Source organism: Anguilla rostrata, chromosome 11, assembly GCF_018555375.3.
Source record: "Anguilla rostrata isolate EN2019 chromosome 11, ASM1855537v3, whole genome shotgun sequence".
NCBI lineage: Eukaryota > Metazoa > Chordata > Actinopteri > Anguilliformes > Anguillidae > Anguilla > Anguilla rostrata.
Window position 1 is genome coordinate 17,113,848 of NC_057943.1, and position 25,781 is coordinate 17,139,628.

At 44.9% G+C, this 25,781-nt stretch overlaps 1 protein-coding gene across 1 annotated transcript; it reads left to right on the forward strand.

Annotated features, from left to right (window-relative positions):
* On the forward strand, window positions 1–25,781 carry LOC135234121 (intraflagellar transport protein 122 homolog). The gene is given in 30 exon segments (XM_064298358.1): window positions 1–175; window positions 754–820; window positions 1,004–1,088; window positions 1,174–1,252; window positions 1,451–1,527; window positions 1,725–1,791; window positions 2,035–2,181; window positions 3,453–3,528; window positions 4,506–4,697; window positions 5,056–5,194; window positions 5,747–5,949; window positions 6,732–6,869; window positions 7,075–7,239; window positions 7,501–7,698; window positions 8,059–8,199; window positions 8,698–8,751; window positions 9,765–9,926; window positions 11,097–11,263; window positions 13,597–13,768; window positions 14,965–15,067; window positions 16,147–16,287; window positions 16,534–16,631; window positions 17,213–17,313; window positions 18,451–18,616; window positions 19,101–19,138; window positions 19,140–19,195; window positions 20,349–20,477; window positions 22,446–22,522; window positions 23,062–23,226; window positions 25,145–25,781. Coding segments are annotated over 30 exon segments (3,549 nt in total). The 5' UTR covers window positions 1–116; the 3' UTR covers window positions 25,232–25,781.

Here is a 25,781-nt window from a genome sequence, read left to right on the forward strand (position 1 = left end):
GCGCATACTCAGAAGCCAGCATTGGCTGACGTCTGAAGTAACGTTATTAATAAATGGCTAGGGGCTGTGCATGCACAACAGAGAGGATTATACTGTTTTAACGAGAAAAAGCCACTATGAGAGCGGTGCCCACATGGATAGATAAAGTACATGACCGCGACAAAGTAGAGCAATGGTAGGAAACTTATTAGTTTTCTTTCGTATATGTTGTAGTGCGTTTTCTGGCCTGTTGCTACAGGGAAGCTTGCTATTGGCAAAGGGTAGCAACCGTGGTTACTATGTAAACTGTGATTCTTTTTTTAACACATGCTAGCTAATGTTAGCTAATGCTAGTTAGCGGTCCAAATTGGAAGATAGAATTAAATAGTGCATTCCATCTTACAGTATTAACGTTACTTAAAATTGCATTGGTTGTGCTAACATAATATTTGCTAAGTTAGCTTGCTGACGTTAGTTATGTAAGTAGAGAACCGTGAATATTTAAGCTATATACTCAAATGAAAATAGCCATCATTATTTACATAATTTTACTCTTGATCTTTTGCATGCTATGTGTCGTTTGATCTTCTATTAAATCATTTGACATAATAAGAGAAAGAACAAACTGAGTCACAACTTCCAAAATAGTTGGTTTGCTTGTTTAAAAAATGTATTTATTCATTTTTACTCCCGCAGTGACTTAATTTGGACAGTATACTGTATAAACAGTCTGTGAACAAAATAATCAGTCACAGTACTCTCTCTCTCTCCCAGCATTTATGACCTCGCTTTCAAGCCAGACGGAACTCAACTCATAGTAGCTGCAGGAAACCGAGTGCTGGTACGTGCTATCACAGCAAAAATTCCTTATACTTTCCGGATTTTTGTGTTAGTTTTGGCGTACAAATTAGTGTTTCTGACATTTTCAGCACAATGTGATATGTTACGTCTCAGCATGTGGAAACCGAATGCATTCATTTTCTGTTGGATGATGGGAACACACTTTAACATAGTCTTGTTTTAGGTATATGACACGTCAGATGGAACACTTATACAACCCCTAAAAGGACACAAAGACACAGTTTACTGTGTGGCTTATGCCAAAGATGGTGAGTTCACAGTACTGCTCCTAGATCCTTCATGGTCCCAAAAATTAAGTCTTTTATTTAACATGGCTGTTGTGCATTTCTCAAGGGAAAAGATTTGCTTCAGGATCAGCGGACAAAAGCATCATCATTTGGACTTCCAAACTTGAAGGCATTTTGAAATACACGTGAGTGTGTCTTTTTGGATCATCACATATTATACTACACATTATGCACGGAAGACTTTGTGTTACATCACACCACAGTCAAATGGTGAATTATAGTAAATATCAGATCCAACTTTTCTGTCTGTCAATTTGTCCCCCAAATATTTTGACATTTGTGATGGCACTATGTTTACTCACTGCTCTATGTTTCTGATCCAGGCACAATGACTCAATTCAGTGTGTTGCTTATAACCCGGTCACACACCAACTGGCATCATGCTCATCTGGTGATTTTGGTAAGTGGCTGAGGTTTGTTAATCGAATCACATTACCACCGTCACCCTCTGTGCCAGTTCTTCCTTTTCACTCCTCCAATCATGTTTCCATGAAAGAGACAGAAAGACCGCACCATACCCACTGTGTTTATTAAGCAACCTTCAATTTAACTACCGCAGTGAAGATGTCTGATTGTACTGTATTGACTCATTTTCAGGCCTTTGGTCCCCAGAGCAGAAGTCTGTTTCCAAGCACAAAGTCAGCAGCAAGATCACATGCTGCGGGTACGTTTGTGTATATGTTTACAGCCACATCTTTATGTTTAACATTCTGATTTTGAGTTTTTTTAACTCTAATATTTCTGTTGGAAATCTATTATTATAGCTTTATTACTAAATGTATTATTGCTATTGTGGTGATTATTGTTATTGGTTGATTATGGAGCGTATTACACTTATGCTGTATGCTGTGGATTTGGGCTCTTGCTCTGTTACATACCACTTAGCACAGGGGTCATGTAATTGCAGGTGGACCAATGATGGGCAGTATCTGGCCTTGGGGATGATGAATGGGGTGGTGAGCATCCGCAACAAAAATGGGGAGGAGAAGGTGAAGATTGAGCGCTCTGGAGGCTCCGCCTCTCCGATCTGGTCCATTGCCTGGAACCCTTCAAAGTACGTCGAAAAGCACCCTTCAAAATATTTTATCTCTTCAGTACACCTAGATGGGGAAATGGTGAGCCTGGGTGGGCAACATAGCAACTTCTCCTCTTCAGCCGTTCTCATTAGGTTTGGGGTGAATTGTTCAATTCATGAATTTAATTGGAATGCCAATTTTAAAAAACATCCAGCATGTAGAATTTGAATTATAGAAAGTAGAATTTAATTCAGTAACAAAGTTATCTTTACATAATCAGCAAACTAATGGGGCTTTAGGTAATGAGTAGGTCAGTAAGGGGTGCTCTCTCAGAACAGTAAGTGCAGGGTTTGGAGAAAGTCGATGCTGGCCTGTTGAGCATGCTGAGGATAAAGGCTGTGGAAGAATACAGTCTGTTAGAGGGTGCAGCTCCTCCAGATAGCACATTATCTTCCCATAGCAGCACCAAAAAGAAAGCTAATTTTCTCATAACTAATGTTATGAATTACCCAGAGGATTATTGTAAAGAAATGTCAATAAAGTGAAGCAGATTGCCTAGCTAGTTGGCTATTGGAATATGGCATTTTTGGCAATTTAAGTGCTTTCTTCTCACCCAGTTCTTCCCCTGATATCATAACTTTAGTGTTGTGGTAGTCTTTGATTGTAATGCCTGTACAACATGACTCATACTTGTTACCATGATGCTTAAACACTGGCTAGCAAAATTATTGACTAAATACCAAAAGCAAGTTTTATGTCCATGATTTCCATTTAGTTAATATAAAAATATTGAACTTTAATAATAAAATACTAAACAATGTTCCACTCTGTGGCCAGGGAGTGATCAAAGTCATATTATAATATTAGAAACACTTAAAATTTAGTGATGGTTTCAGTTAGAACCATGTATTTGATCACAAAAGTACAGTAGATTTTCTTATATTGTTTGAAACTCACGCTTTCAGCATACAGCTAGTTCTGGATATGTTTAATTAGATTATGGTAATGCTCCAGATATATACAATGTTGTATTGATAATTTAATTGTATCAGAGAAGAATATTTTAACATAATGGCCATTTGTACCCTTTGCTGAGTTGCTGAGTTTTCCGTAAGATTTCTATTTGAATTGTAGTGAATGTTAATACTCTCATCACTCTCTTCATACTCAGTCCTGCAGTGTAGTAGTATAGATAGAGCCATTTCTGACTAATCTGAGGTGGCTGTGCTGCTGTGCTCCAGCTATTCAAGTGGTCAGTCTCAGATGCAGTGGATGGGGAAAGATCTGATTTGTTTTTGGTTCTAAACAGGGACGAACACAATGACATCTTGGCTGTTGCAGACTGGGGTCAACGTCTGTCTTTTTATCAGCTCAGTGGCAAGCAGGTAATTATGTGGACGGACAGTCAGACCTGTTTTTGCTGTGTAACTGTGGGAAAGAGCTTTACCTAAACAGGCAGCAGACTTTCACAATGCTTAGGGGACAGAGACTGTGTTGTCATAGTGATTTAAGAGTGTGGCATTCTGAAACTTTGTGATCGGTGACACTTAGCAGGTGCTCATTCACTGACTAGATGAACCAATACAGCTCTCTATGAAGAAACTCAGGTCACAGTGATGGCACTTAATGACTCCAGCTGCTTTTGAGTTTATGAAACCTCACTCCCTCATAACCACAGCTGTGTTCAGGTGTAAGATTCTGTACTTTACCTATAATACTTCACCAGATATCCAGCACTATATACAGTACAATATAGTCTAATGTGAAACTGTTGGCTTTGTACATGGGCATTTGTTTTTACAAATTATGTAATAAAATAACTGTAATGTATTTACTTTGTTCATCATGTTGCAGTTTTCATGCCAGTGCCATTTCCTGAGAGTTTACAATTCTTTAAATAAAATGTCTGTTCTGTGCAGTCATCCCAGTGCAGATCAACCACTAAATTATTTTGGAAAGCGGGCTGCTTGCGTACAAGTCTGTGTTTGACAACACAATGCCAAATAACGAATGTATTCTTGAAATATCCTTTTATTTTTTGCCCAATGATTATGCTGTTGTGAGTTAATGTACTTTAAATAGAGATTTAAAATTGTTTGTTTAGGGAAAAATCCAGTTGGAATGCCTGTGTGCAATGTTTCACTGTGAGCAGAAACAGATGTACAGCAGAGACCTTACATGAGAAGCTCAAAGGGACTCAAAGGGCAAGCACAACGGAGTCCATTTAGAGCATTCGTTTTTTTCTAAAGCACTCAAGGGACTGCAAAGTTGGATTGAAAGTTGTGATCCGCCAGTGCATAGCCTACAAACGGAAATGGTTTCCATAGTGATGCTGTGCTGAACTCGTTCTCCCTGATCTCAGATTGGGAAGGACCGGGCTCTGAATTATGATCCCTGCTGCGTCAGCTACTTCTCCAAGGGGGAGTACATCATTATGGGTGGCTCTGACAAGCAAGCCTCTCTGTACACCAAAGACGGGGTTCGCTTGGGTACCGTTGGAGAGCAGAATTCCTGGGTGTGGACCTGCAGGGTCAAACCTGACTCCAACTATGTGGTGGGTACCCAGAATGACTGCCCACCCCCCATGTGAAATGAGTAGAAACAGCAGTCTGACTTTCTCCCATAGATTCTGTGCTTTCTGTTCTATTTTGAGAAATTCCTGTTCTAACTGCGATTCGTCTGTGTGAACACAACTGCTTTGGAATATCATAATGTGAAACTGAAGTGTCTCACCAAGAGTGATGCTCTGTATCTTTTTAATCCCAGAGTTGTCAGACCATGTTGCCAAATAGTGTGTTAATAAAATAATGACAGAGTGCTATTTTTGTTTTCTAATTTTAAACTTGTGCAAATGAAGCTGTGTGAAAACGTTGACAGCTTCTCAAAATGTCGTCGTGCGATGTCTGCTCCAGGTGTTGGGTTGCCAGGATGGGACTATTGCCTTCTACCAGCTCATCTTCAGCACTGTACACGGGCTCTACAAGGACCGCTACGCTTACAGAGACAGCATGACTGATGTCATCGTGCAGCACCTCATCACTGAGCAGAAGGGTATAACCTTGTTCCACGCTTACTCTCTGTTCTAACCTCTTAGTTGTTTCCTATCCTGTCCATCTAGCTCCATACTGCAGTCAAGGGTGTTTCAAAGCTAGAGAGCTGAAACCCCTTGGCCCATACTCAAAATTCCAGAATATTATATTAACATTAACAAATTTTATTTTTGAAGAATAAAATGCTGCCAGCTCTGAATTCAAGAAAGTAAAATACTATATCTCTTCAGTATGCATCTCCGTATAATGTAACATTTTTCAATGCCTTTGTTTTCCACTTAAGTTTAAGAAGACCGATGGCACATTTCACATGACTGTTGTATTCAGTTGACCACTACTTCTTTCTCAGACTGTAGGCAACCATTTAATCAGAGAAGCCTTGAATATGTTTCAGTCCTGTCCCTTGAAACTTTCCCTCCCCTGTGCTGGTTGTGAATTTTTCGTAGTCTCACAGAAATTCTGGCCACAGTCAGCACTGGCTCCTTTGGTGTTCTGTATGCAAGGATGTGCAGAAAGTGTCAGCGCTGACCATTCCTATCATGTCTGTCTGCAGTGAGGATTAAGTGCAGAGAGCTGGTGAAGAAGATCGCCATCTACAGGAACCGCCTTGCAATACAGCTGCCAGAGAAGATCCTGATATACGAGCTCTATTCGGATGACTCCTCTGACATGCACTACCGCGTGAAGGAGAAGATCTGCAGGAGGTTTGAGTGCAACCTGCTGGTAGTCTGCTCGCAGCACATCATTCTGTGCCAGGTAAGAGTCTGAGCCAGGGAAAGGTTGAAGGTCTGTGCTGTGAAAGGGAGCTGTGGCTGGCTAACCTCCAAAATTCATGGAGACTGTTGGAGAGTGATGGAATGAGCCAAAAAACATGACTACACATTCCAAACGGGGGTTGGGAAAATTGAGCGTAAAAAATGTTTCAGACAATGTGCTCAATTTTGCATAAACTCCTATGAGAGTTTGGTGTTCCTGTTGTTGCTCGGCTGTCAAATTTGTGCATTGTTCACTCCTCTCCTCTTCTAGCCTTAAGAGTCTCTGCGGACGCAGTGAAAAGTATCTATGACACCACTGTAAATTTCATAGTGTTTTATAGGCAAGTCTGTCTTGTGGCTTTTGGTTTTGGTTCTTTTGACAGCATAAATGGGCCCAGGAAGACATGACCCCAAATATGAATGCACCATTTCCCACAAATGGCTTTTTGTTTTAAGGATTAGAGAGACACATGATAGGAAAGGGCTGTTGGAATATTCCCTCTTTGTTCAGTTGGGAACTGGGACTTTATTTGAAATTAAAAACCCTTACCGCACACATCTAGTGCCTGGGTTTGTTATGACACTTCAGGACCCATCTTGTGGCTTTGAGTATATTCAGAATCCGGCCGCTTGGAGAAAGCTGGTTGTGACTGTCACCCTCAGACCTGCAATTTCAGCGTGCTCTCAGTGCCTCTCTTCACCCCGCGGCTGATTGGTGTTCTCCAGGCCTGCGCTGGGCCCGTCCGTGCTGCGGCTCTGATGGGCTGTGTGGCTGTGTTGCAGGAGAAGAGGCTGCAGTGTCTGTCCTTCACCAGCGTGAAGGAGAAGGAGTGGCTGATGGAGTCTCTGATCCGCTACATCAAGGTGATCGGCGGCCCACCCGGCAGGGAAGGGCTTCTGGTCGGCCTGAAGAACGGTGCTGTAAGTCTCTGAGAACGGCTCTGTAGCCTTCCCGTGTATGTATGATACCATTATGTCATCTCCCAGAGGACCATTGCAGTATATTTTATTTCTCATTTGGAGGGACGTTTGCAGTGGACACCCGAGCACAGCTGCAGAATGCATTTAGATATTGAGAATCGTGAAATGAGTAATGACGCCATATTCATATGTTCCTGTTCTGCAGATTCTGAAGATCTTTGTGGACAACCCCTTTGCCATCACCTTGCTGAAGCAGTCCACCTCCGTGCGCTGCCTGGACATGAGCGCTTCCCGGAGCAAGCTGGCCGTGGTGGACGAGCACAACACCTGCCTGGTGTATGACATCCGCACCAAGGAGCTGCTCTTTCAGGTCAGAGAGAGAGAGAGCCGGCGTGCGCGGGTCGTACTGCACCTGCTGCCTGTCTCTCACCACGACTGACACGAGCAGTGCAGAGTGTTCCAAACCTCACGCCTGCTAATGCCCTTCTGCGGTCCCCGGGCCGGGTAGATGGAAGAGTGATGTGCTCCTCACTCTGTTTAGTGGAGCGGTGGCCCTGCCTTGGCTAGGCCAGTCGTGGTCCCCTCTCTGGGCTGCGGGTTTCCAGTCCCTCCCTGTTCTCTTCCCTCACAGGAGCCCAATGCCAACAGTGTGGCCTGGAACACCCAGTGTGAGGACATGCTGTGCTTCTCCGGCAGCGGTTACCTCAACATCAAGGCCAGCAACTTCCCCGTGCACCAGCAGAAGCTGCAGGGCTTCGTGGTGGGCTACAACGGCTCCAAGATCTTCTGCCTGCACGTGTACTCTATGTCTGCTGTGGAGGTGCCCCAGGTACAGGCCTGCTAGCGTAGTGAAGCGCTGCTTCTGCCCAGCACGTGCAGAGCGCCCTCTGATGCTTCACATGCCAAACTGCGTATCGTAAGCCTCACTTACAGCCTCGTTATATTATCACTGATGCGATTACACAGATGTTCCTCCTCTAATGTAAGATTTCAATAAATCTGCTTGTAGTTGATAAGTTGTTACAAATGACATGTATACCCATCTGCGTGACTGCGTCCTTTGCATTTGAAACCAATCCCTTCAAATATGAGAATCATCATTGCTATATTAGGCAGATAGCGATGAGAAATGAATCAGTCTGAATCTGTCAACCCGGAAGCTGAAGTCTCTGGTCGCCCTCCTCCCCAGTCGGCTCCCATGTACCAGTACCTGGAGAGGAAGATGTTCAGAGAGGCCTATCAGATTGCCTGCCTGGGAGTAACAGACAGTGACTGGAGGGACCTGGCCACAGAGGCGCTGGAGGGGCTGGATTTCGACACGGCCAAAAAGGTTCGGCTGTCTCTCGCACGGGGGGTTTTTCCCTCTCATAGGGCTTCTTATGGCTTCACTTACACCGTGTGTGCATTGGGAGGCAATGCGTGAAAGCACAAAGTACCACCCTCCTGAAGTGATAAGGACTTATACTATCCTTGTGCATTCAGAGCAGCATTGTTAATTACAGAGTTTTAGGTGTTGTTGGTAACACTTCTGTGTCAGCTGTCTATTTGCCAAATCTTAGCATTACCATTTGTCACCAGTAGATGGCAAAACTGTTTTTTTGTAGTTATTTCTCACACAGGCATGCTCACTCAATCACTTGACTGGCATGTGCATAGATTTGCTTGCTTGTTTCCTCAGAGGGAAACATGCCAAGGGACTCCATGGTTTCACCTTGAATCAAAATGACCTTAAATAATCAGAGGAGTAGTAAGAGGGGAATGTAACTGAGTGAAATGGGATCTACTTCTGTGGACTTCACCATCATATTTCCATTTTCATTTCCCCCAGGCGTTCATCCGCGTTCGGGATTTGCGCTATCTGGAACTCATAAACAGCATTGAGGTAAGGGGTCTCTTTGATTTCAGTTTGCTTTCCATGAGGAAGGTTTTACTTTTCTCTTGACCTGCACAGAACTAAGGTATCGGAGGGACTCGGCCTTTGACAGCATTTATTAATATAGTGATGATTTGTATGTCTGCCGGTGGGACAGCGGCCTCGCTTTGAGTGGGAATTGAGTGGAACTTTTCCCGTTTTGAGTTACAGATGTTCACATGACCTCAGAAAGCATGATTCCCCTGGTTGAAGTGATTTCTAGCTTTACTTCCAAAACAGTGGGGGAGATTCCCAGGCATTGTCCTTCCTCAAAGCTGTTTAGAGGTCTTTTTCCAACGGGTGTGGAGACCAGGGTGGGGAGGGGCCCAATGAAATCACTGGGAACTCAGGGAAAATCAGGATCATCTAATCAGTTTGGGAGAGTCAAATGACTGCCAAGCCCTAGTGTGTGGAGGCCAGTTGTGTGTATTTTAGCCAGATGGGACAAAACAATCAACAGACTCAACACCCTTAATTTGGGATTTACCTTCTAATGGCAGTCACAGTGTACTAAGTGAAGGAACGCTGAATTGATGGTGATTGAGGAACACTTCCCTGTGAGAACTGATGAAGCTCCTCCCTGTGGACCTGCAAGTCTCCTCAGTTTTGAAATGAAAGCATAGTGTCTCAGGGTCACATACCCAATCAGGAGGGGAAAAAAACACTTTTAAAGCATGCGTGCAATCATGGTTTCAATCACTAGTTGTGTGATAAGATACTTTAGCCTCTGGCAGAACAGCTTTCAGTGGAAAAACATAATTGTACAATCTTTGATTCTGAAGTTCTTTGAAGATTAGAGATTGAAGAATGAACCAACAACTGAAACAGTGCTACATGACTGTGTGTATGTGTTTGTGTTTGCGTTTGCGTGTGTGTGTTTTTTTGTGTTCGTGTGTGTTCGTGTGTGCGCGTGCGTTTGTGTACGCGTGCGTTTGTGTGTGTGTGTTTTTGTGTGTGTGTTTGTGTCTGGCGTGAATTTACAGGAGAGGAAGAAGCGGGGTGAGAGTAACAATGAGCTGTTCCTGGCAGACGTGTTTGCCAACCAGGGGAAATTCCATGAGGCTGCCAAGCTCTACAAGAAAACTGGCAACGAACCCCGTGCCCTCAGCATGTACACAGACCTGCGCATGTTTGAGTATGCCAAGGTAAGGCGCTGTGCATCACACAGACCTGCGTGTGTTTGAGTATGCCAACCACACAGACCTGCGTGTGTTTGAGTATGCCAACCACACAGACCTGCGTGTGTTTGAGTATTCCCACCACACAGACCTGCGTGTGTTTGAGTATGCCAACCACACAGACCTGCGTGTGTTTGAGTATGCCAACCACACAGACCTGCGTGTGTTTGAGTATGCCAACCACACAGACCTGCGTGTGTTTGAGTATGCCAACCACACAGACCTGCGTGTGTTTGAGTACACCAGCCACTCACACCTGCGTGTGCAGGGTGAGCACTGTGCCCAGTCGCAGCCCTCCAGCCGCCATGTTGTCTTGCGTCGGGGACAACCACTACAGCCTCTGCTGCACCTCTTGAGTATTGCTTATCTGGTGCCGTCTCTTTATCTTATCTGTGTTCGCATCCTTTCATGCAGAGTGCTTTCAAAACTGTATGTAATTTAATCTCCGAATTAAATGGGGGAAGTAATTTTTTTCTTTTAGCATTGCTAGAAGGAGAAATTTTTTTTTCTTGTTTAACGTAAGAACACGTTGAGTAAGGGTCATCTGAAGTTGAGCCGTATTGCGGTTGAGACTGTCTATTGAATGACCAGTCTTTGATACGCTGGGCCTTCATGGTGGTAGAAGTGATGACACAGGATGGATTCTTTGCTGTCTTTCTGTGTGTGTGTTTGTACTTGCCACTGTATATTTTCTGTGGCTGAGCAGCCATCTGGTTAGACGGCCTGTGTTTTGTGTGCGCTGGAAGGGAGGCCGGAGCCTGTTTGCACTTCGCTGCGTGGCCTCGCCCCTCCTGTGACACTGACCCACACACGCGTGTGTGTGGTGTGCGTGCGTGTGTGTGTGTGTGTGTGTGTGTGGTGTGCGTGTGCGCGTGTGCGTGTATGTGTGCATGCGCGTGTGCGTGTGTGTGGTGTGTGTGTGTGCGTGTGTGCGTGTGTGTGCGTTGCGTTGTGTGTGTGTGTGTGTGTGTGTGTGTGCGTGTGTGGTGTGTGTGTGGTGTGCGTGTGTGGTGTGTGTGTGCGTGGGTGTTGCGTGTTGGTGTGTGTGTGTGTGTGTGTGCGTGCGTGTGTGTGGTGGTCATGTGTGTGCGTGTGTGGTGTGTGTGTGTGCGTGCGTGTGCGTGTGTGTGTGCGCAGGAGTTTCTGGGCTCTGCAGACCCCAAGGACACCAAGATGCTGATGAGCAAGCAGGCCGACTGGGCCAAGAACATCAACGAGCCGCGAGCCGCGGCCGAAATGTACCTGACAGCTGGGGAGCACCTGAAGGCCATCGACATCATCGGGGACCACGGCTGGGTGGACATGTGGGTGACCCCCCCCCATCTCTCGCTCTCCTTCACCGTCTCTCCAGCCCCCCTCCCCACACAAGCGCTCACACACAGGCACACACACGCATGCACACACACGTCACGCAACACATGCACACGCACACACAATGCACAGCACACAGATACACACACACACACACAGACATACACTCACACACACGCGCACGCACCATGTGCACAACACAAGCACTGCACCAGCACAGCACACAAACACACACGTGTTTGCGGATCACGCCACACCCACTAACCACACGCACACACACGCACTTGCACTCCATTCTTCCTGTACAGCAGCAGGGCTCATCACATATTGGGTTTATGCCAAAGGGGGGGGGGGAGGATGTGAACATGATGACACTAATTGAGGCCCTCATTGTGTCCTCACCGTGCAGTGAGTGCTGTAATCTGAATTGCTCCATCTCTAAAGTTCTCTCTGAGTCCCAGGAGCAGCAGCTGGCAGGAGCAGCGTTCTCCGCTGCCTGCGTGTCCCCCCCGTTTCCCACATGGAGCTGTTGGTCCGAGGCCATGTTTGAGTCATGGGAAAGAGGGCCGGTACCCGGGCGGGATGTGCGGGTCGGGATAAGACTCCCTATCAGGCCTCTGTGCAGACCGGCTTCCTGACTCGCCGCTCCTCATTGTTGGGATCTGTCGTGTTGGGATCTTTCAATCTCGGCCGAATGGCAGCGCGGCAGTGAAAACGCGCAGTCTCCCACACAGCAGCGCTGTGTTTGACTTGGCGCTGCCGCTCGTTGGGATGTTATCTCTGCAGTGTTTACAGCGTTGTTTGGTTTCTACTACTATTAGTCTGTCAGTGAATGTGTTCTCTCACACGTCTGATGTCACCTAACAGTGCCTCCTTAGCCAGGAATGAGTGCTGTTTACATCCTTAGGACGGCACAGTGACATAGGCCAGTTTCCCAATTCTGCACTTTAACTCCTTGGGCATATATGCCTTGTATGCAGTTTAATTTTAAAGGGACAGATCAAGAAAAAAGAAGAGTTAATTCTCATTTTTTCTGTTTTAGTATGAAAATTTGTAAAGCTACAATGTCCTCAATAGACGTCTGATAAACATTTTTGAGATTATTATAATGAATTGTAAATAAGTTCTACTGTTTAAACTGAGACCTGAGTCTAGATTCTTAAAACAATTGCTGTGCTGGGGAGAGGATGCAGGCAATTAGAAGGACATGTGTTTCCTATTAATCCAGGAAACTGAGTAGGTAGGTTGGATTCTTTTAAAGGAGTTTTATGTGACATGGTCAGTAGGTATGAATAATGTTTTTATGTAGAAAGTAAATAATTAGATTGAAAATGAAGAACTTAAAAGCATCATGGCCCCTGTGTGGTATGGTGCAGTAATGTGTATGCTGATCCTCAGTGATTTCATCAGTGATTTTTGCAGTTAGACTGCCTAGTAGCTTTATAATGACTGTTATACATATGGTATATATCTCAATGCTGCATAGTACCAAATAATTCTGCCATTATACTATGTGAAAGACACACATTCCCTAATTCACATCTTTAATGTGCAAGCTGGCTTACCTAGACATATTTGCAGTTTCACACTTCAGGTGTTGTATATGTACCAGCAAGCAATGTTAAATATTAATTTGTAATATTAAATAATGTTAAATGTGAATGTAATGAAATTAATACTTGATTTTTAATTAGGAGTGTACATTACTAAAATATTTGTTGGTGTAACAAATATTTATACACAAGGTGTAACACCTGGTAAAAAATTTTCACATTTGTTTTTGGAGTGGTACACTTACAGTGATTCTTATTACTTACATACACCAGATTTTAAACTGACTGGTGTCCTTGTGGTTGTGGTTAATCTTAGTTCTGGGGCCTAAGGTAGAATTGAGAAAATGCCTTAACTTACAGGTATAGCTTTGCCCTGTCCTGAAACAGTTGTCCAGTAAAATATGAAAGCTGGAAACATGCATCTATCAGCAAGAGGTAAAAACTATATGATATGGGCCTGTAATAATGAAGAGATCTGCAGGCCTTCAGTAAAAACTGGCAGCTGATTTTAACGTGACTGCTGTTTACATGAAAGGTATCTTGGCCCTCTTTACAGGCTCCTCCCCTGCTGCTTTTTTAAAGTGATCATGGATCTACTTTGCAGATGTGTGCCAGCCATGAGTCTACAGTATTTTCCATAGGCAGTATTCAACACTTCTATACGTTACAGGCTGCTTATTACTTCACGAGATTTTTGCCCCATGGCTGAATTGTAGCATTGGTAATTGTTGTGCCCCCACACTGCCCCCCTGAGGACCTTCGTGTCCCTGCAGGTTGATTGACATCGCGCGGAAACTGGACAAGGCGGAGCGGGAGCCGCTGGCCAAGTGCGCCTCCTACTTCAAGAAGCTGAAGCATCACGGCTACGCAGCGGAAACCTACTCTAAGATGGGCGACCTGCGAGCCCTGGTCCTTCTGCATGTGGATGCCTGCCACTGGGATGAGGTCAGCATCTCCTGTCTGCCATCTGCCATCTACTAGACCTGCTGATCTACCCAGCTGTAGAACACACCCCGAGGAGTTCCCACTCACACCTGTCCCAGTTCCTCCCCTGAAGGGCATACCCAGAGGAGTTTCAGTATACACTCACATCTGTCTCACCTGCACTAGACACCATGGAATCCTCATCTGCACTGCATACCCTGTGTTGTTTTCATATAGAGTCGCACCCCATGATCTGCTTACCTGCAGAACATACCTGGCAATGGTGCTATTGGCCACCTGTACAGCGGTAGTTCACCCAAAGGAATCCTTACTGTGAATTACACTTCTGTTCCAACACAGGAAGTGGTTGAATCTTTATTTACACTGCTCATTTGTGTCCTGATTTCATAAATCAGAAGCAGATCATTAATTCCATAAACACCAAAGCACCATAATCAGACTGGCTGTAGAGAAGTCAGTTGTGATTATTTCCTTGAAACATGGCTTGTGGTTAGTTAATATGAGCATCATCAATATCAATAACACACAAGAACGCTATTACTAGGGCTGCTCTCAATCAGTCTCACCATCTGCGTAACTGAGTACAACAGGAGATGAAGAAATGCTACTTTTTCTAAACACATTCCAAGTGCTTAATTGAGTTCTGAACAAATGTGACATTACTGAAAGCATCTTAATTTTTGCTCATGTGAAACGTGAAATATATAAAATGAGACTATTTAATTTATCTGAAACTGACACCACTTGATTTTCAGTTTCCCCATTCGTTAGGAATCCATTGTTTACTGAGTGTTTATATTGCAATCAAAGCTGGTCAATAGGTTCTTGCTGTCTTTCCGATTCTGACTTGAACTGAGAGCAGCACTTTAATATTGCCAGGACAGTGGAGGAAAATAATCATGTTTTGGTGTGTATTAAAGTATTAAAAGGATGAATATCTTTTAAAAATCTAGCTGTAGAGACGCTGGACAGGCAGGATGAGTCATGTGTGACTGAAGGACTAGTGCGTGTAATAATCTATTTCCGTACACAGCCCCACATGTATAACTGTACTCCCACCTTTCCCAGTTGTCTGAGTAATAAAATGACATTTTGCCATCCCTGAGAGTGGTGTAGCCTGTGCAGGACTGGGAGTTTGAGATGGTCCAACAGGGACAGACCCCAGAGTGACCCTGCTGTGCCCCCGCTCCATGCAGGCCTTCGAGTTGGTGGAGAAGCACCCTCAGTTCAGGGATGACGTCTACGTGCCCTATGCCCAGTGGCTGGCTGAGAACGACCGCTTTGAGGAAGCACAGAAAGGTGAGTTTCCTGTTGAAGCCATCAGCTCCCCACTGCCTGGCCAGCTACAGCCCACATACACATGCTCACCGTGCTCTGATCAGCACAGTCTCCCACTGCAGGGCTGTCCTGTATGATTGTTTCAATTACAGCCGCTGTAATTAGGATTAGAACACGTATGTTTGGGTTCCCGTCCTTCCTTACTGTAGCAGACTAAATATTACTGATTGTGATTCTGATCCATAGCAGCACTTTTCGTTTTCTTTGCTTTCTGATTATAATTGACTTCACATCTGCCTTCCGCCCCCTGCCCTCCCTCACCTGCCCGCAGTGACAGTAATTCCTCAGAGCGCGCAGCGTGCAATAATTACACCTCCGAATTATGGGGATCAGTCTGCAGCAGAAATTTATCATCGTTACTGTGGGCTCGCTTTAATAAGCTGCAGCTGCCTCCACTTTATCCTCCTCCCTGCACGAACAAATATTTGCCGCTAATATATCCTGACCTAAAGCAAACGCAGTCAAGACAGGTCACTGGCAGGGTTATTTATCAGGCCTGTTGTTAATTTGGGCATTCGTACTGCTTCGAACACAAAAGGGTTAGGTTTCCCCCCCTGCAAATAGCATTAGCATTTCTGAAATGGGCTCTTTTAGTACCTACTAAAGGACTATGGTAAACCTGCGTGAATGACTGTGTTAAAAGTAAAAAGTAAGATTTCTTATACACACGCACGCACACACACACACAAACACACGTGTATGTATATATACATAATTAAATGACGAATTGTCTTTGACACATATATATGACGTGGAGAACCAGAGCTGTACATGCTTTATGGAGGTTGTAAAAAAGCTGGGCAGCAGCGTTGCTTGATTTGTAATGGATGTTTTAACATTCCTGTGGTGTTTTGGCTGATGAATGGATGGCAGACTTGGTATCAGGGAGGCCGGCTGGAACGAAACCCCGACCCGGCCCCACAGCTTCCAGACACCGGAGCTGGCCTCAGCATGATGAAGTGCAATGAATTTATAACATTGTAATTACTCACAATGTGGTACCATGCCATGGCACCCAATTATGCATCTCCTTCCCCCAGCATTCCACAAAGCAGGCCGGCAGGGTGAGGCAGTCAAGGTGCTGGAGCAGCTGACCCACAATGCAGTGGTGGAGAGCAGGTTCAATGACGCGGCTTACTACTACTGGATGCTGTCCATGCAGTGTCTGGACATCGCCCGAGGTAGCGCCCCTGGCTCCAGCATCCAACGAATGATGCTAACGCTGTGTTTATGTGAATGCTTATGAATGATGAGTGTTTATGTGAATGCTTGTCAAAAAACCTTCTTTGTTTGGGTTTGTTGCTGTGTGTTTGTTGCTGTGTTCTGTTTTCCAGATTTTTCCCTTTACTCCTGATTGTTTGGAAAGGCAGAATATGGTGACCATGTTTACTCCTTTGATTGTGCTGTTTGTATTTTTTGTGTCGCAGAAGATGAGATGAAGAAAGAAGAGATGCTGAAGAAGTTTCACAGCTTCCAGCACTTGGCTGAGCTTTACCACGTTTACCATTCTGTTCAGCGTTACACGGTGAGGTTTTTACCATGCTGACCAATCCAACCAGTACTCTGTGGTGCACGTTTACCACATTAACCATTATTCTATTCAGCATTATACGGTTAGGATTGTTCATGGTTACCTCTCCATCCGGTGTTAGACTGAGGCGTTTGGCACTCAGTTTAGTGTTAGAGTGAAATCTTTACCATGCTTGCCACTGTATCCAATTACATGGTCAAGTCCTCCACTACCTCCAGGGCTGCTACCAGGAACCCTTAGCCTGCCCTCTGCCTTCCTGCCTGGCACACTCTGCTCCTGGAGCCTGTCTGCCTCCCTCCTCTATTTTTGTTTTACAGTGCTCTTGTCACAGCCCCAAACAGGAATTCCTGTGATTGATTCCAGAACAGGAAGTATATAACTTACATGTGCGTTCGTTTCCACTCCAGTGTATGATCACACACGTTTTGTCCTGTGCACACAGCTGTGTGTATGTCTTGGTGCTCAAAGTTAATTTTTAGGTTGTGATGTGCTGGTGGAAAATGGACCCCACCCATGTTCAAAAGTGTTCAAAATGTGCTCCTGCTACCACATGAGTGTTTCTGTATTTTTTTCAGGATGAACCTTTCAGTTCTCATCTTCCAGAAACCCTCTTCAACATCTCCAGGTTCCTCCTGCACAACCTCACCAAAGATGTGCCACTAGGCATCTCCAAAGTGTATCCTTCTGTGATTGGAAAACTCCCTGTTCAGACACTCTATGTTACCAAGGAAACTACTGGTTTATATGTACTTGGTGCACTGCAATTGATATTGTCACCAAAGCAACAACAGGTCATACAAATACATAGCTACATGAATTGTTTTAATTATTGAATCAATTACAATAATTAGTTTAATTACGCATGTGTACTCATTAGTCCAAATTCCTCATTAGTCACTATTATTCCAGCCTGTTATTTTAGATAAACTGGTGCCTACATGGTACTGTTAGTCTTCATGCTTGACCCGTACAGTCCAGGCTGAATAATGGCGATACCTGTTTCGAGCTGGCTAGAAGAGGATGGCTCCCCGTACTGAGTCTGGTTCCTCCCAAGATTTTCCTTGCGACTGTCGCCTCTGGCTCGCTTTTAAAGGGTTGGACTGGGCTGTACTGTGAAACGTGGTGGGATAGTTTCCTTGTGAAATCTGCTGTGAAAATAAAATTTTGGTGGATGGATTGATAATCCCTCTGGGGAAAGATGTGGTGTAAGGCTGCTGGCTCAAACAGGGCAAGGAGATGGAGAGGAAGATGCCAGGAAGAGGCACATCTTCGGCAACCAAAACAAAGCCTTGATTACTTCTCTCAGGAATGCTGTCCTGAAACCGGCAATAACAAGGAGAGGAAGCCAAGGCCTTCAGAAACAAAGCACATCAGCTGGCCCTTTAAACCGGGAGTCTCTCAAACTTTGATCTCTTCATTTATTTCCTTCCTAGGCCTTCTGTTGATGATTTTAATTAACATTCTATAATTGTTGTAACTATAAACATAACATAAGCATAAAGGGACAAGTGATGGTATTTACAATCACAACAAGGATTGGGCTGGATGAATTGAGATTGCTTTTTTAGCTAATGCAGTAATGGCATTTAACATAGCAGCTGCTAGCGATTGACCTCACGTTATTTTCAGAAGGGTCTCTTCATGAGAAAAGCCTGTGTGGAAAGGGGCTCACAGTCCTCAGTTCCCGGTCACGGTACGCGCGTGCACGCGGTTGTGGTCCTTTACAGGGGAAGGAAATGGGATAACTGTACAGTTACGTAAAGTCCGTGCCATTGGCTTTGGTTGAGCGGTGCCCTCCTTGACCGGGCTCCAGAAACACGCTGTACGCCCTGGCCAAGCAGAGCAAGGCCCTGGGCGCGTTCAAGCTGGCGCGCCACGCCTACGAGAAGCTGCAGGGCCTGCGCATCCCTGCCTGCTTCCAGGAGTCCATCGAGCTGGGCAGCCTGACCGTGCGCTCCAAGCCCTTCCACGACAGCGAGGTGGGCCCACACCCCCGTCCGCCACCCAGCATGCACTTGGACGAGAGCCACTTCACGTTCTTCACTGACTTAACTAACTATAAATGCACTGGATGGAAGATTTGAGTTCCAGTTTCATGAATCCTGTGTTATTAGGCTTGTATCTTTCCCGTCATACCTGTGAATATGAAAGATGAAAAATTAGCACAGGGTGTTCTGAATTAATGAAATGGCACCTTTCACTGTCACTGTGTCACTGTGATTAAACACTCTGTTTCTGTGTCTGAGCATGTGCAGATAAGCTTGCAAATCCCCTCCATGTTAGCCTGTATGTGTGTTTGGAAGTGTAACTGGTCTGTTATGTTTACCGCTGTGTTACTGTGTGTGTGTGTGTGCTGGTGCGTGTGTCGTGTGTGGTGTGTGCGTGTGTGGTGGTGGTGGTTGCGTGCAATCGGCCGTCTGTTGCGTGTCATGTGTTATGCGTGTGCTGGGTTTTTGCCAACAGGACCTTGCCAAGTGTTACGCTGCCACAACAACTGTGAACAAGCAATGTGTGCATCAACTGCAGGCAGCCCTTCATCTTCTCAGCCTCCTCCTATGGTAGGTAGAGCCAGGGAAAGATGCCCCTTACGGCTCTGCACACACTCACTCTTGATTACAATTGTAGTTTGCAATTATTTGTTTGGCAGGTAGCCATTTAGGTGAGATTTAATTGCATTAGATAATTGCACGAATGAAGACCGTATTTTGTGGATGCGTAAATCATAGCCCTGACAATAATGAAGACTTCTAAATGGAAAAAAAAAACATTTGCAAATAGATCTAGACAATATGGTCTTAGAATATGAGTGACTTGGCATTGTTTGTGTCAAAAACCTTCACCCCCCCCCTCCAGTTAACATGAATATATAGCATTTCAGGCTGTACAGAATGTGTGTTAAATCGTGGGGTAGTCTTATTGAAGGGCTCTTTGAGGACAGAAGTTATCCGTGAGCAGATGTTACTCTAGCAGCTGGGAGCAGACAGAAGTGAAAATGACTGAAAGAGGCGGGTCTGTGGGGAGATGAGCTCTGGGACGAGAGCAGTCAGTTATAATGAGCGGAGCCCGAACGGCGGGTATGGGAGGAGTCAAGCCATGGTTCAGAGGGGGAGGGAGGAGACAGACCGTGGGTTGGGAAGACTGTGATTACGGGGAGGAGTCCATTTTATGAATTCTAGGAGGAATTTGTCACAGCCAGGGGACTGGATTAACATCCCCTGAGAATCTATAGGCGGAGGATATCACACACGAATTGAAGTTCCTCTGTAAACCCTCTCTGCACCACCTATGAGCTTCCACAGTGATGGTGGCCTCAGGCAGGGATGGTTCGTGAGAGCAGGGCTCTTATACAGTTGTGTAATTCCATAAATATATGCACACCCGTCAGCCTTCGCCAGGGGAATACGGGCTTCTGCTAGGTGATGAACAGCTACTCAGGGTATTAATAAATCATACCAAGTGCTCGCGCACTGAGGACGGTGAAGTGGTCGTGAAGCAGTGCTGGCGGGAGGCCAGGCCGAAGCCTGTTTTCTGCCCTCTCAAGCGTGCTTCTGTGCTGCTGTGGAGCGGCTTATCGTTCAGAGGTGCGGGAACCACAGTACTTGCTTTTCAGTGGTGTTGCAAGGCTAAGAAGAGGCATCTGCATTGTCCTGCGCACGGTACAGTGAGTGCTTTGTGGAGCACGGGGTACTGATTGTGCGTTTGTTTCTGCAGAGGTCCTTCCCCTGGTGGAGTTCTATCTGGAGGAGGGCATCAGTGACGAGGAGGCGGTGTCGCTCATTGACTTGGAGGTCCCGCCTGTGGACAGGAAAGGAGCCAGGTGGCAGGAGATGAGCTCTGGAGGTATCGGTTCTGAGACCTGAGGCCGCCATTCAAGCCCCGCAGCGCAGTAACGAAACAGTCAGCTCTCACAGCACCAATGCCCTCGCGCCCAGCCAGAGTTCAAGTGCCCGGAGTGCCTCAGAAAACAGGGCTCTGTGAATAGTCACTGAGGCCTGTAGAGGAGGGGTCGGGCCCAGCTAGCTTCCTGTGGATGTTAAACCAGCCTCGTGACACAGTGTTCAGAATGCAACAACACCCACTCATGCTTTGACCTCATGCACTGTGGTCGGCAGGGCAGAGAGCGGTCTTGTGTCTAAAGTATGCGTGCTGGGGGGTGGGGGGGGGGGGTTGTGAGGGGTTCTCTGTCTCGCGGAAAGAGAAAGTGTGATGGTGTGGGCGTTTGGGGGGGGGGGGGGTGAATGCAGATCCCAGGTCCCTCAGCATGGCTCTCAGGGGCTCTCAGAGGCTCTTTTGAGGCTCTGTGTCTCTGACTTCCTGTGCACCAGGCCTCCCCTCTTCCCGCCCTCTCACCCTCTCCACTGTGAGAGGGTGTTTTTGGTTCTCCTGGCACTGATTCACTTAAGCGTGGTAAGCTTTCACCCCTAAGTCATCTTAGCCTTCAGAGTTAATAGGTTTACTGTGGCTCTTTCCACTAGTCCTAATGATACAAACCTTTTAGCCCCCGGGATTAGATTGCCTGCCCTCAAGGGCACCGAGGGGTGCTCTCTGAAAAAATTAAACTCAAAGAAATTATTCGGTTGAACATTAGCAAACAGCCATTTAAGGACAGTCTTGTTGGCGTACATCGCACATACGTTTCCCTGGTATAATTTAAATACTCGACTTTCCACAAAACATTTCTCTTCAAGCCCCATATTGATATTGATGTCATGGGTGATAATGTTAATATCCATAAACATTTTACAAAAAATGTTTTGCTGAATTCTTGATGTAAAAAAATAAAAATAATAATAATAGTAATAATAATAAACTTTATTTATATAGCACCTTTCATACAGCAGTAGCAGCCCAAGTGCTTCACATCAAGGAAATAATGATAATAATAAACAGTTAAAACAGGAAAATATAGAATAAAACAATATAGCACAAAATAGACGCAATATGAACAAATAAAATGGGATAGAATAAAATGTAAAATAATAAAATGGGAATAAAACAAAATGGGATAGAATAAAAAGTAACATAAAATAATAAAATAGGAAAAAGTCAAAGCCAGTGAAATCGTAGTTAACTTCCTACACTGTCAGTGTTTGAATCTTGAATATTCAAAGCATCCAGACCTACTGCACAGAAGTTCTGCAAAAGCGAAAGGCTTTTTAGAGACAATATTTCATAAATATGAGTATGTAATGATCTGTTTGAAAATAGTTTCCAAATGGCTTTTATTGGTACTGAATAAGGTTTATCAAAGCTGCATGATGTATGGCAGCTATAGGCCATCTCACTGCCTTGATCATTCTTTAAAAACTGCTCTTCTCAAATCAACATTTTAGACACAACATATTTGATTGTTTTTAGATTCCTCTAAACACAAAACACTGTGCTACCTTATCATTATGAGCTCATCGGCATCCCTGTAATTTTTTCAGTAAATAATTCACTTTTCAGAAAAGTAATTATGCTGCTTTATATAGGCACATTGATTACAATTGAGCGGCACTTTATATCAGCACCAAGGGGTTGTACACTCTCCTGTAATTACCAAAGTAATGAGTCTTCTGCTTTGTTTTGAACAATATATTAAATTACACGGAAAACATCAACCAGTAATTACAAACATTTTCATCCCATTGTCTCTGCGTAGCCACAGGAGAGTTTGACCTGAAAAAGCAGAACTATGTTCATCTTGCGCAAGCTTTAATGTGCATCTGTCTATCCCTTATGTAAGTTTCATATAGACAATTATACAAATTAGAAATGTTTCATTTCATCTTCTACCTTTTGAAAGTGATCTCATATTGCTGTTAGAATCCCAGTCCCTGAAGCTGGATGACGGTGCAGATGATCCAGAAGAGGACCCCTTCATGGCCAAGCTCAGCTTCGAGGTGAGATGGACAGGAAGTCAATCTCTTTTGGAGTTATATAAAACATTTTTAAATGCACACAACTGTAGTTACCAAGGGCTATTTTCTCCCAACTGCTCCCAAAGACTGGAATACTGTAATTATGTACAAACTTAAGGAGTTATCTCCCTTGTTATTACTGACTGTCCTAAGATGACTGCATTGATACCTCACTGTCCTTTGTGTTGCGTGTTCACAGCCAGGTTTTGATACCTGGTTGTCCTTTGTGTGTTGCGTGTTCACAGCCAGGTTTTGATACCTGGTTGTCCTTTGTGTGTTGCGTGTTCACAGCCAGGTTTTGATACCTGGTTGTCCTTTGTGTGTTGCGTGTTCACAGCCAGGTTTTGATACCTGGTTGTCCTTTGTGTGTTGCGTGTTCACAGCCAGGTTTTGATACCTGGTTGTCCTTTGTGTGTTGCGTGTTCACAGCCAGGTTTTGATACCTGGTTGTCCTTTGTGTGTTGCGTGTTCACAGCCAGGTTTTGATAGCTCGTTGTCCTTTGTGTGTTGCGTGTTCACAGCAAGGCGGCTCTGAGTTTGTGCCGGTGGTGGTGAGCAGGGCGGTGCTGCGGTCCATGAGCCGCCGGGACGTTCTGATCAAGCGCTGGCCCAAACCCCTCAGCTGGCAGTACTACCGCTCCCTACTGCCCGACGTCAGCATCACCATGTGCCCCTCCTGCTTCCGGGTACCGCACCGTCTGTCTGTCTCTATGTCTCTCTGTCTGTCTGTCTGTCTGTCTCTATGCCTCTCTGTCTGTCTGTCTGTCTGTTTCTATGTCTCTCTGTCTGTCTGTCTGTCTCTATGTCTCTCTGTCTGTCTGTCTGTCTCTATGCCTCTCTGTCTGTCTGTCTGTCTCTATGCCTCTGTCTGTCTGTCTCTATGCCTCTCTGTCTGACTGTCTGTCTCTATGCCTCTCTGTCTGTCTGTCTGTCTCTATGTCTCTCTGTCTGTCTGTCTGTCTCTATGTCTCTCTGTCTGTCTGTCTGTCTCTCTATGTCTCTCTGTCTGTCTGTCTGTCTCTATGCCTCTCTGTCTGTCTGTCTGTCTCTATGTCTCTCTGTCTGACTGTCTGTCTCTATGCCTCTCTGTCTGTCTGTCTGTCTGACTCTATGTCACTCTGTCTGTCTGTCTGTCTCTCTATGTCTGTCTGTCTGTCTGTCTCTATGCCTCTCTGTCTGTCTGTCTGTCTGACTCTATGTCACTCTGTCTGTCTGTCTGTCTCTCTATGTCTGTCTGTCTGTCTGTCTCTATGCCTCTCTGTCTGTCTGTCTCTCTATGTCTCTCTGTCTGTGTCTCGCTGACTAGCTCACTCTCTCTCTCTCATAACTCTGCATCAAAGCTGCTGCCTCAAGGCCTGATGCTATATATTTTTTTACAGCCCCTGAAAGACAGCAAGACTATGTGCAAGTAGATTTTTCCCTCAACACGTTGAAGATAATTAATAGTTGTTTAGTTTTATTTAAAATAAATCAAATTTGCTGTCTTCTGTAAGCGGATGATTGTTAGCAGATATTCTATCTGCTGTATTCAGGGTTCTCTGTGGCATTTCCTGTCTCATCAACGCTGTTTCCTGTGTTGTCCTTGCGGTTCACTGTGCCTCTCTGTGCTATGTCTTTGATGAGAAATTGCAAAAATGTGATTAGTGTGAAATCTGGTGTTAAGCATCTGAATCTTCATGAGCTGGCTCAACTGGAAATATGCTTTTTGTGAATAATTGGCAGTTAATACATTTCTATGCATATCCATGGTTATTGATATTGTAGCGAATAATAATGAGTTATAGCGCCCATCTTGCTGATAAATGGCAGCCATATTACCGACTGAGGTAGAGAGGGAGGGATTTATTCAGCCCTTGGAGATGAGTAGATGGCCAGATTGACAGAACCAGATTGGGATTTGAGCCAGGACACTGGGTACTGAGGTTTTACCCATTTGTCTCTGAGGATTGGCATAGGATCTTTAATCACCGCAGTGAGTCAGGACCTTGGGTTGACATCGTAAAGCACAGTGTTCCCATCACAGCTCTGGGGCATTGGTTTCTTCCAGTGGCTCTTTAGGTTCAGCAGTGCAGGGACATGCCTTTCAATGTCCAGCTGAGATTCTGATGTCACTGTAACTATTCATAACATTTCTGGGGTACTTTCCCCTTGAAGCTCTGCGCTGGGTCCCCTTCCCTCCCCTGTACCTGTTTTATATTCTGCGTTGCTTCCTTTTTCCTTTAAGTGTTTCTGGTTTCCTCTTCCCCCAGAGCTGTGTCCTGTTTTCTCTGCGCTGTCTGTTTCCTCACCTCCCATTTCCTCTCCTTGTGACCGCCTCATGTACCTCCTGTGCCACTTTCATGTTACATGTACTTGTATTGTACTCGTGATGTTGTAGCTTGTCATGCCTCCTAGTTTGACTTAGCATAGGTTAGGTCAGAGAGTAATGTTTACTGTGTGAACTGGACTTAATGTGTTCATGGCTATGAATAGCTGTTACAAAATGAGTATTGTACCTTATCAGACCTGCTTTGTAGCTGTTCCAATGACCTTCAGTACGCACTTACTGTGCGTCGCTTTGGATAAAAGCGTCTGCCAAATAAATGTAATGTAATATTCCCACAGATGTTTCACAGCGAGGACTACGAGCTCCTGGTCCTGCAGCACAACTGCTGTCCGTACTGCCGACGGCCCATCGATGAGACCGGCTGACCCGGCCGGCCCTGGCCAGGGCGGACCGCCGCTCCTCTCTGCTGCGTTATTATCTCCCCCTCCTCCCTGTCTCCTTCTCCCCCCACGCACTGGAGACCACTCCCCTGTGGCTGCTACGGTCCATTACAACAGCACTGCTTTCAGCTGATCAGCATGATAGGATTAAATGGATCAGATCTCTCAGGGCTTTTGCAAGAAGATTACATCATTTTGGTTGTTGGCGGGGTGAAGGGTAGTTTTTTTTATTACTGTTGTATACTGTATAAACAGCATTTAATATCCAGTATGTGAGAAAGACACTATGAAATATGAAAAACATTTCTTTGTAAATGTAATCTTGTGTGCCTATGATCAACTTTAATATTGAATATGACCAATAATGGACCAGACTGTACAGATTTTAGAGTCTTTGCCTTATTTGTCAATTGATGTTTGTTGTGACTTAACCTTTTTTCAAATGATTACTGTATATAGAAAAAACATTGAGCTGAATTAGCTTCTCTAGATAGAGCTTTGAATGTGTATTTTATCATTAAATATATTACCTCTA